Here is a 12,257-nt window from a genome sequence, read left to right on the forward strand (position 1 = left end):
TAAATAAAATTCAAAAAAATATAAAAAAAAGAAACAAACCAACTAAAACCTAACTTGAGGGTTTCAAATTTTGTATTTTGCATTAAAAAGTTCTCATCTTTCACTTTGTTACCTAAAAATACTAATATACCTCCATGAAACAACCCTTCATGAATTATTTACTCTCTGAGGAAAGAGAATATTCCTAGTCCATCAAAAAGTCTACAAATAATAAATGCTGGAGGGTAAAGGGTGGGGATAAAAGGAAACCCTCCTAAAGTGTTGGTGGGAATGTAAATTGGTGCTGCCACTATGTAAAACAGTATTGAGATTGCTTAAAAAACTAAAAATAGAGTTACCATATGATCCAGCAATCCCACTCCTGGGCATTTATCGGGAAAAGACAAACACTCTAATTTTAAAAGATAAATGCACCCAGTGTTCATAGCTGAATCACGTAAGTTTTGATATGTTATCTTTTCATTTTCATTCATGTCAAAGTATTTTCTTTTTCTTTTAAAAATTTATTTATTTATTTATTTATTTGGGGCTGTGTTGGGTCTTCGTTTCTGTGTGAGGGCTTTCTCTAGTTGTGGCAAGAGGGGGCCACTCTTCATCGCGGTGCGCGGGCCTCTCACTATCGCGGCCTCTCTTGTTGCAGAGCACAGGCTCCAGATGTACAGGCTCAGTAGTTGTGGCTCACGGGCCCAGTTGCTCCGCAGCATGTGGGATCCTCCCAGACCAGGGCCCAAACCCATGTCCCCTGCATTAGCAGGCAGACTCTTAACCACTGTGCCACCAGGGAAACCCCCATGTCAAAGTATTTTCTAATTTCTCCTGTGATTTCTTCTTTGACTCATTTATTACTTCAAAACATGTTGAATTTCTATATATTTGTGAATTCCCCTAATTTCTTTCTGTAATTGGTGTCTGATTTTATTCTGCTGTGGTTGGAGAACACACTTGTGATTTTAATCCTTGTAAATTTATTGAGATTTGTTTTATGGCCTAACATATGGCGTATCCTGGAAAACCTTACATGTGCACTTGAGAAGAATGTGTATTCTACTGCTGTTGTGTGGAGTGTTTGATAGATGTCTGCCAGGTTTATTTGTTATCAAGTTTATAGTGTTTTTCAAGTTTTCAAAAAAAAATTTTTATTGAGTTATAGTTGATGTAAAGATTAATACAAATTTCATTTTAACAGTATATAAAAACTTTGTCCCTGTATAGCTCCAAAAATAAATAAATTAATTAAATAACTTATAAAGACAATGTTAAAGCATGAGACAAGATGATACTAAGTGAAAACAGTAGATGACAGCATTACATGTAGGCTATGTTAAACTTTAATACTATGTAAAAATTATTAGATATATGGACAAGCCTAGAAATAAAGACAAAAATGAAAACAATTTACTTGTTAGTATAGTTGGATTATGGTATTTTTCCATTCCATTTTTATTGTATGGTGTTATATATTTTATTGTCTTCTCGTCATATATACATATGAATATTTTACTATTTCTTATATTAAACCCAAATCTACCTCCGCATTAAGTTTCATTCCTTGATAATAATGTTACTCTCTGAGACCACAAAGATAAAAGTCTAATTCCTTTAAAACATGACAGATCTTTAAGTATTTAAAGACTTGTTCCCTCTAGGTCTTCCCTTTTTCAAATTCCTATAGGCTTCCTAAGATCAAGCACTACATCTTACTCATCTTTGTATTGCCGGCAGCTCTGAAATAATGTCTTAAATATAGCAGGCAATCAATAATATTAGGCATTTGTAGAGCTGAGTATGAAATCCCCTCATTATTCCGGTAACCCTTTCCCAGATATGTTTTCATTTGTTAACATGCTTCTTAAAATGTGACTTTTAGTTCCCTTTCAGTTCCTTGTCTCCAGTGACCTTCTAAAATCCACTCCAATCATTCTACACCCACAGCAATAATCGATCCTGAAAAAGAGCTCTACCTGGTAAATTCAGACCTTCCACTCTTTAGTACCTCCGTCCTCCTAGCCCTCTTGTTCACTCGCACCCACTGTAGCTATACTATCTCATCAGGACCTTTCAGTCAACTTTTACCATATCCACAATATCCTTCCTGTCTTCACATCCTTCCTCACCTTACTTTGATTTCCGAGTCCATACATTACCTTTGTTTTTATCAGTATAGTATAATTTCCCTTGTCCCACAGTCCATGCATTGCAAGCTAGTGAAAAAAACAAAATCTTGGATCGATCCAACTATAAGCCTTTTCCAAGCCTCTACCCACGCTGCTGGGAAATATACCTTAGAGAAGACTGGTTCCAGTAACAAATCTAGAATTGCTGATCTCAATTGGTTATTCAGTGCTGCACCAATTCTACCACACTAATCTCATTATCTCATTCCCCCATTCAGCAAACTCTCACACCATGTCAATATTCATCAAAGTCTCACACCATGTCAATGTTCATCAAACTTTTAACCCTCAACTTTTCCATTTCTCTGAAACTTTTCTCTGAAACTTTTCCAGTTTCCTAGAGAAAATAAAAGTATGCAAACTCCCTCAACTTCTAGCCAGTCCAGAAACTATGGATATTGTAAATAATATCATAAAGCCATAAAAAGGCTGAAGGTATTTAGGTATACAAAGAAAGGACAAATAAGTACAAAATAACGTGTATGTTTATAACAACTAGTAAAAAATAGGACTTTGCTTGAAAAGGCACACAATTTATGCGGAAAGATTAAAAACTACACACAGTTGCCTAAAGGGAGGGAAACTGGGGTGAAAGGAAGATTTTTCAAAGTATATACGTTTCTATCGCTTTAGAATTTTGAACCATGTGAAATGTTGTCTTAAAAAATAACAAATAAAACTTGTGAATATAATCATGCATGTCCTTTCATGCATGCAGTGGGGGGATGGGAAATTATTATTTAATGGGCATAGTTTCAGTGCCCATTAAAGCTCTAGAGATGGGGCTTCCCTGGTGGCGCAGTGGTTGAGAGTCCGCCTGCCGATGCAGGGGACACGGGTTCGTGCCCCGGTCCGGGAAGATCCCACACGCCGCGGAGCGGCTGGGCCCGTGAGCCATGACCGCTGAGCCTGCGCGTCCAGAGCCTGTGCTCCGCAATGGGCGAGGCCACGGCAGTGAGAGGCCCGTGTACCGCAAAAAAAAAAAAAAAAAGTTCTAGAGATGGATGGTGGTGATGGCTGCACAACAATGTGAATGTACTTAATGTCACTGAACTATAAACTTAAAAATGGTTAAAATGATAAACTTCCTCAAGTATATTTTAGTGTAAATAAAAAAATCCACAATAGTGATAACTAAAATAACAACACAAAACACCCTCCAGTGCCTTCCTACTGCTATTATGATGAAGAACAAGACCCTGTATAATATGACCCCTGCCTAACTCCATCTTGTCTTGAGACCCTCTCTTCAATTCACTCAAGAATATTCAAGCTGAACTGAACTAGTTCCTCAAAGGCATAGCAGTCTCTCTTGCTCTGGGCCTTACCACAGAAAATTCTTCTTCCTGGAATGCAAATAAATATCACTTACTCACAGGATGCCTCTTCTTCCTCTCTGACTTACTTTTAGTTCACTCTATTAAACTCTGCCATAACATCCTTTGCTTCCCTTTTATGACACTCATCACAACTATAATTATCTGGTTAGCGTCTGACTAGAAAATTCAATGAAGGCTAGGACCACTTGAGTCTTGTTCTCTAATGCATACCTGATGCCTAGCACATGGCATGGCATGTAACAAGTACCCTATAAATATTTTTTGAATGAATGGATTAATTCAAAATTAAACCATACTCCTGACAGTCTAATCAATGAGCAGAGTAGAACCATCCCTTACTCTAGATGCTACTTTGATTAGTGTACCCTAATATTACTTTATTTTTATCAGTTATGACAGACACTTGACTTTAATTTAGCCTAGCATTATTTAAAACCAGAAGTCTTTTTGAACTGAACGACTGATAAAAGGTGAGGATTTCTCAAATCCCTTCCACACAAAGCAGACTTTCTAAGCATAAGTGCAGAATTTATCCTATTAATTTTTATCTAGTTAGTTTTCAAACTCATCTCTGCCATCCAGTATATTAACTATTTCTCTCAGATTCGAGCCATTTGCAAATGGAGTAGACCTGACCTCTATTTAGCCATGGATTAGAACATTAAATGCAACAGTGCTAACGACAAGGTACCGTGCACTTCCATAAAAGACATTTCTTGAAGCTGACATGACCTACTAATTAACACTTTTGGAGAATGACTATAAATACATTTATATGTACTATCACTCCGGATTTTCCCTCTCATAAAAATTTAGACAACTATTTCTCCTAAGAGGTAGAATGGGCACAAAATATCAGCTGTAAAGAAAGTTCAGAAATTTTGATAAATTACTATAAAGATATTCTTAACCTTTAAGCATGACATCAGGGAGGTGGCTGCTAATAATGGGATGCATGGTTGGACTATCTATGTGTCCTTTTTTTCTGTGTAAAAGAACATTTTTTAAAGTTGCCATTGCCAAAGTCTTTCTTACTGCCAGGAAAAGTGAAAAAAAAAAATAACAGGAAGTCACATACAGGACAAGCCATTTAACCTTGCCAGGTTCCTATAAAATGACAGAGGGGGACTGCATGATTGTAAAGTCTTTCTAGCTCTAACGTGCAAATGGTTGAAACTGAATGTGCTGTCTTCTCCAAGTCATATTTGTATTTATAGCTTCTTCTAAATATAACCTAGTAGAGTGAATGATGTAAGGAATCTTAGATATGAGATGCTCTGATTGAGTAATTCTTTCTCTTGCTCCTCTCAAAGTAAACCAGGTAGGTGGTTACCTACACCTAGACTTCTCATCTCAAAATCACATTCATGTAAGTATACTTCTGTTTACCATCACTTATGTATTTAATAAACTTTACAAAGGTAAAGTTACATTTTTACTCAAACTTCATTTAATTTTATTTTTAATATAGTCATGACATTTCAAGTATAAAATAAGGGTCTAGAACTGAATAACTAACCATAATTTGGCTTCTGCAAAATTATAGTGTGAAAATGACAACTTCATAGAATCCAAACATTATGGAAAAAAATTTAACATTCCATAGACTAACTTAAAATGCCAAGAAGTGCCTTGATCTGAATCAGAGTCTATGAAACCATAGGGCTTTCGAGGTAAAGAAGTAAAGGAATAACATAAAACTTTTGAAACGGAATCTGAAAGAAAATGCCTTGAGAAGCATGATAATAATCTTGAAATGGTTTTCTCTTGTAAACAGGAAATAGAACACAATCATAAAGCATTTCATAAAGATAAACTTTTCTTTGAAACAGTGTCTACATTAATAAGCAAGAAAAGGACAGGTATACACTTCTAACACTTCTAATGTCATGTGACAAGTCCTAATCAGAAAACAAAAAAAAAAGAAATGTATTCTGACCAGTTAGGTTTTGCTAGTCCCCAAAATGTAATTAATATATTAATATATCTGTTTCATGCAGGCAAACGTTTGACATTTATAATCTGCAAGAATTATAACTAAGGGCTCCCCAACAATATCTACCATTGTACCTATTTGGTATTATATCCTAAAACTATTTATTATTATTTGTGTACAGGAAGACAACTGACTTTTTAATGATAACTTTGTGCTAGGACACCTTAATGAAATCTCTTTGGTTTTGAACATTTTTGAGCTCATTGTCTTGGGTCTTCTAAATAAATAATATCAGCTGCACATAATAATAATTTTGCCTTTTTCTTTCCAATTTTTTTTTTTTGCTGTACGCGGGTCTCTCACCGTTGTGGCCTCTCACCGTTGTGGCCTCTCCCATTGCGTAGTGCAGGCTCCAGAGGTGCAGACCCAGCGGCCACAGCCCACGGGCCCAGCCGCTCCCCGGCACGCAGGATCCTCCTGGACTGGGGCACAAACCCGCGTCCCCTGCATCGGCAGGCAGCCTCCCAACCACTGCGCCACCAGGGAAGCCCTTCTTTCCAATTTTTACCTCTTATTTTTCTTTTGAGTAGTTGAACTAATGCCCGGGGAATAAAGGTAAAGTGTGTGACAATTAACACCCTTGCCTTGGTTTTAGTGTTTCATGTGATTGGTGGCTTTGGGATTAAAACACATACAGATAATAAACGTATATATTATATGTGTTGATATGTATATAAATATCACACATGAATAACTTAAAATTATTAAAAACTGTAATCAAAGGTGAATGCTGGGGACTTCCCTGGTGGTGCAGTGGTTAAGAATCCACCTGCCAATGCAGGGGACACGGGTTCTGAGCCCCGGTCCAGGAAGATCCCACATGCCGTGGAGCAACTAAACCTGTGCACCACAACTACTGAGCCTGCACTCAAGAGCCTGCGAGCCATAACTACTGAGCCCACCCACTGCAACTACTGAAGCCCGTGTACCTAGAGCCTGTGCTCTGCAACAAGAGAAGCCACCACAATGAAAAGCCCACACACCACAACAAAGAGTAGCCCCTGATTGCTGCAACTAGGGAAAGCCCACAGGAAGCAATGAAGACCCAACACAGCCAAAAATAAACAAATTTATTTTTTTTAAAAAAGATGTATGCTGAACTTTATTAAATTCTACCTCAGCATAAATGGGGAAAATGAAATGAAGCTTTTCCTTTTCATTATTAACATGGCTAAATATATTAATAGACTTCCTAATATTAAACTATGGCTGCATTCCTGACATAGATCCCATTTGTATACGATTAATATATTAGGCCCTTTAATGAGTATCTGGTTTATACTAATATTGACTATTTCTGCATTTATAGTCTTAAGTAGAAAAAGAGCCTTGGTTCTTTTTGTGTGTGTGCTACCTTCTCTGATTTTGGGTATCAGTGTTAAACTGCCCTCACATAAACAATTTGGAAGGATTCTTTGTATCTCTGTGCTTTAGAGCCCTTTAAAAGGCATCAGAACATCACAACCACATAGGGATATTTGAGGGAATTGTAAAAAGAAAAAAATCAAATACACACACACATACTGAGAAAAAAGATAAGGGACTCAAATCACAGATAAAGACCTGATGCTCACAATATATAAAGATTTCCAGTACATCAATAAGAAAAAAACCTAATAAGCTTAGTAGAATGAAGGGCAAAGAGCACAGATAACTGACAGATAAAAGTACAAATGACTCTTACATATATGAAAAAAATGTTCAGCTTCACTTAGTAATGTGCAAGAAGACTAATGTGCGTTAAAACTACTATCAAATCACACTGGCAATACAAAATAATTTCTATTTGAATATGTTGGCAAGGTGTGGGGAAAGAGACAATCTTACTGCTGATAGGAATATAAATCGGTATACGTTTTATGGAGTGTAATTTGCAAACGTCTAAAACATATAAAAATGCAAGTGCCCTTTCTACCAGCAATTCCACTTCTAATAAATTTATCTTACAGATTTATTCCCATGTATATTACATGAAATATTAAAATACCTAAAAATTATTGAGAGCTCACTATGTGCCAGTCACTGTTCAAGCCTTTATAAATATAAGCTAATTTAAGTCTCATAATAACTCTGAGGAAGGAATAATTATTCTGTTTTTAGAGCTGAAGAAATTAAGAGATAGTGAGGTAAACTTATTTTCCTAAAATGAAACATCTGGTAGGCACTGAATATGAAAATAAAACACAGGTGGTCTAGCTCTAGTTTTACATGCTCTTTGACACTATAATATACTACCTCTCAACATGTGCAAGGATATTCATTGCTGCATTGTATGTAACAGCTATATACCACAAAGAAACGTCTATTAATAGTACACTGCATAAATCAATTACAGGGCATCCAAACAGTAGAATACATGCAGCATTTAAAAAGAAAGGTCAAAGCTCTTCTAGTAACTGATATGCATGGATCTCCAATACATAGTAGGTGAAGACAGCAAACTGCAGAACAGTGTGTATGTACATTACAATACTACATACGTAGAAATAAAATGAAATAACATTATACACACATAACCACATGTGCTTTTTCACACATAAAGTATCTCCAGAAGGATACTCCTTCTCCAGAAGAGAATGTTTAACTGAGAAACACAGGTGGAATGGGCACTTACTTTTCATTTTTGTGCAATGTACACATCCATCTAGTCAATAAAAATAAATAATTTTAAAAATGAAATACCTGAAAGGTAAAAAATAAAGAAAAACAAACTGCCATTATCTACTCCTTTTACTTATTTTATATATGGGTCATCCACCCAAGATTTTACTTCAAATTATTCCATAACTACCACAAGCTTGAAAAACACTGGAACAAAGAATAACTAACAGAGCTTAATGTTCATGGTAAATATGTGAGGATTAAAACTTACAGAAAATAGTTTGTCTTACCTGACATGTGCATTACAGTATCTTTTGGCATACTCGGTCCATGTTCCAAATTTTTGTGGAAAGAGAGCTTCAATCTGCATAAAAAGCTGTAACAATACAAGTGTTCTCAATATGTTGTAATATTTTCAAGTAAATTAGTTACTACGATAAATCCAGTTAATGAAATAGTAAAAAGTAGAAAAGAAAATCTATCTCTTTTTCATCAAGGCTCCTCCTTCCCCTCCATCCACCCAACAATGCCATCCTATTCTTCTGGAATAACTCCTATCCTTTTCTTCAATATACATTTCTATATTTTGTATGCCTATACATGCATATTTGTATATTCTCTTCTATTCACACGAAGAGGATCATATAACATACACAACTCGAATTTCGTCCCTCAAAACATGTCTTAGACATCATTAAAGTACATATATACCTAATTTTACTTAGTTTTAAAAATTATATAAGCAATGTATAATAATAATAATAAATACTGCTTAAAGGCTGCATAGCAACTCTTTATTATGTAGACGTACTGGAAAATATTTTAAAGGTCTCCTGATAATGGACATATAGACTGTTTCTAGCTTTTATGCAGTTATAAAAATTAATAACTTGGTGTAAGTCTGTGTGTATGAGTGCAAATACGTAAATATATGTAGGTGTAGGTATATGTATCTACATCTACATCTATCAATCATCTCTCTATCCATCCATCCATCCATCCATCCCCCATCTGCATTTATATTAGATGGGTTTATAGGGTACATTTTTAGAAATGAAACAGGTGGGGTTAAGGTCTATGTTTTTAAAAATGTGATAGATGTTACTATGCTGCACTGTAAAAAGATGGTCCCAATTTATACTCCCATCAATAGTATCATAAAATCTTTTCATTTTTATAACTTTAATAGAACGCACATAGTAGTGTCTCACTGTTAATATGCTTTTTAAAAACAACAGCTTTATTGAAATATAAATTCATATACCACTTTTACTGTTCACACTTTTAAAGTATAAATTCAGTGGCTTTTAGTATGTTCAAAATGTGCCCCAGGGACTTCCCTGCTGGCGCAGTGGATAGGAGTCTGCCTGCCAATGCAGGGGACACGGGTTCGAGCCGTGGTCCAGGAGGATCCTACATGCCGCGGAGCAACTAGGTCCGTGCACCACAGCTACTGAGTCTGCACTCTAGAGCCTGCGAGCCACAACTACTGAGCCCGCGTGCCACAACTACTGAAGCCCACGTGCCTAGAGCCCGTGCCCTGCAAAAAGAGAAGCTACCACAATGAGAAGACCATGCACCGCAACGAAGAGTAGCCCCTGCTCGCCGCAACTAGAGAAAGCCTGTGCACAGCAATGAAGACCCAACGCAGCCATAAATAAACAAAAAAACAAACAAAAATATTTTTTAAAAAAAAGTACCTCGATCACCACTATCTAATTCTGGAACATTTTTATCACTCCAAAAATAAAATCTATACCCATTACTAGTCATTTCCCATTCCCCCTCTCTTCCGGTCTTGGCAACCACTAATATATTTCCATCTCCAAGAATTTGCCTATTTTGGACATTTCATAGAAATAGAATAAAAAAATATGTAGCCTTTGTGTCTGGCTTTCACTTAGCATAATGTCTTCAAGGTTCACCCATGTTGTAGAGTATATTAGTACTTTACTTCTTTTATGGCTGTATTTTGTTTATCCATTCAGCAGTTATGGACAATGGCTTTTTTACACTTTTGGGATATCATGAATAATGCTACTACGAACAGCTGTATATTCAATTCTCTTGGGTATATACCTAGGAATGGAATTGCTAGGTACTATAGTAATTTGATTTTTAATTTATTAAGGAACTGTCAAAGTGTTTTCCAAAGTAGCTTTGTTGCTTTACATCCTTTTTATATGACAACATACTCCTAAATAACAAATTGTTCAAAAAAGAAATCACAAGGGAAATTATTTAGAAAGTAGATAAGACTTTGCAATAAATGAAACTGAGAAGATAACATACCAAAAATGAGATGCAATGAAAGCAGTGCTTAGAGGAAAATTTGTATCTGTATATGTCTGTATTAAGAAAGCTCTCAAATTAATAATCTAATTTTTAACCTTAAAACACTGGAAAGAAGAGCAAACTATACCCAAAACAAACAGAAGGCATAATGTAACAAAGATTAAAATGGAAATGAACAAAATAGAGAATGGAAAACAACAGAGAAATAAATCAATGAGACCAAAAGTTGGTTCTTGGAGAGATCAACAAAATTGACAAAACTTTAGCTCCAACAACCGAGAAAAAAAGAGAGATGGCTCAAATTACTAAAATCAGGAATGAAAGAGGGGACATCACTATCAACCTCACAGAAATACAAAAAATTATAAGGGAATTCTATGAACAATAGTATGCCAATATATTAAGTAACGTAGATGAAATGAACAAATTCCTAAAAAGACACAAAGTACCAAAACTGACTCAAAAAGAAACAATCTGAATGGACATTATTCAATGAAGAGAATGAGTTGTTAACCTAAATTGACTCACAAAGAAAAGTTCAGGCCCATATAGCTTCACCATCAAATTCACCAAATATTTAAAAAAGAAGTAATACCAATGTTTTGCAAACTCTTCTAAAAAATAGAAGAGGAAGGAACACTTTCCATCTCATTCTTTGAGGCCAGTATTACCTTAATAACAAAACTGGACCAAGATATAATTTTTTAAAAAACTACAAATCAATATCTCTTATGAATATAGACACAATAATCATCAACAAAATATTAGCAGACTGAATCTAGCAACATATGAAAGGATTATATATCACGACCAAGTGAGATTTATCTTAGAATGCAAGGTTGGTTTAACATCCGAAAATCAATGATTATAATACACCCTATCAATAGAATAAAGGACAAAAAAAATATAAGTACCTCAATAAATGCAGAAAAAGCATTTGACAAACTCAATATCCTTTCATGATTAAACACTCAATAAACAAGAGGTAGAAAGGAACTTAACTGATAAAAGAAATTTACAAAAAACCACAGGTAACACAGGTAATACTTAAAGGTGAAAGACTGAGGGCTTTCCTCCTAAGATTAGGAACAAAATAAAGATGCCCATACTTGCCATTTCCATTCAAAATTGTACTGGAAGTTCTAGCCAGGGAAATTAAAGCAACATATATATGATCCTGTCTACAAAAAATCCTAAGGAGTCCACTAAAAACTACTAGAAATAATAAATGAGTTCAGCAAGGTTTCAGGATACATGATCAATACATAAAAATCAATTGTATTTCTATATACTTGCAATGAACATTCTACAAATGAAATTAAGAAAACAATTATATTGACAACAGTATCAAAAAGAATAAAATATTTAACAAAAGAAGCATAGGACTTATCCTGTTAAAACTACAAAGCACTGTTGGAAAACAATTAAATCCTAAATAAATTGAAAGATATCTCATGTTCATGGATTTGAAGACTTAATACTGTTAACATGGCAATACACTCCAAAGTGATCTGCAGGTTCAACACAATACCTATGAAAATCTAAGCTGAATTCTCTGCAAAAAATGCCAAGTTCTACCAAAAAAATCATACAGAAATTCAAGGGACCCAGAATATCCAAAAACATCTTGAAAAAGAAAAACAAAGTTGGAGGACTCATACCAGTTTCAGAACTCCTAATTTAGAACTTGTAATTTTATAGTTTTTTCTTAAAGAGTCCCAAACATCCCCAATTGTATAACCATCGTGATCCACAAAACCAGGAATTACCCTTGCTTTGAATAGTGGCTATCCTGGGTGAGGAGTGAAGGGACTGGCATGTAATCACACGGGACACAAGGGCCACTACTGT

General features: G+C 35.3%; 1 protein-coding gene across 2 annotated transcripts in view; it reads right to left on the minus strand.

The window, feature by feature from the left end:
• ZRANB3 (zinc finger RANBP2-type containing 3) overlaps nucleotides 1-12,257 on the minus strand; it is a 237,638-nt gene that overhangs the window by 98,442 nt on the left and 126,939 nt on the right. For both annotated transcript variants that reach the window (XM_065880766.1, XM_065880765.1), the window contains exon 5: nucleotides 8,402-8,487. In XM_065880766.1, the coding sequence (XP_065736838.1) occupies nucleotides 8,402-8,487 (86 nt within the window). The remainder of the gene's footprint in view (nucleotides 1-8,401; nucleotides 8,488-12,257) is intronic.

This window comes from Phocoena phocoena, chromosome 7 (genome assembly GCF_963924675.1).
Source record: "Phocoena phocoena chromosome 7, mPhoPho1.1, whole genome shotgun sequence".
In the NCBI taxonomy this organism is placed as follows: Eukaryota; Metazoa; Chordata; class Mammalia; order Artiodactyla; family Phocoenidae; genus Phocoena; species Phocoena phocoena.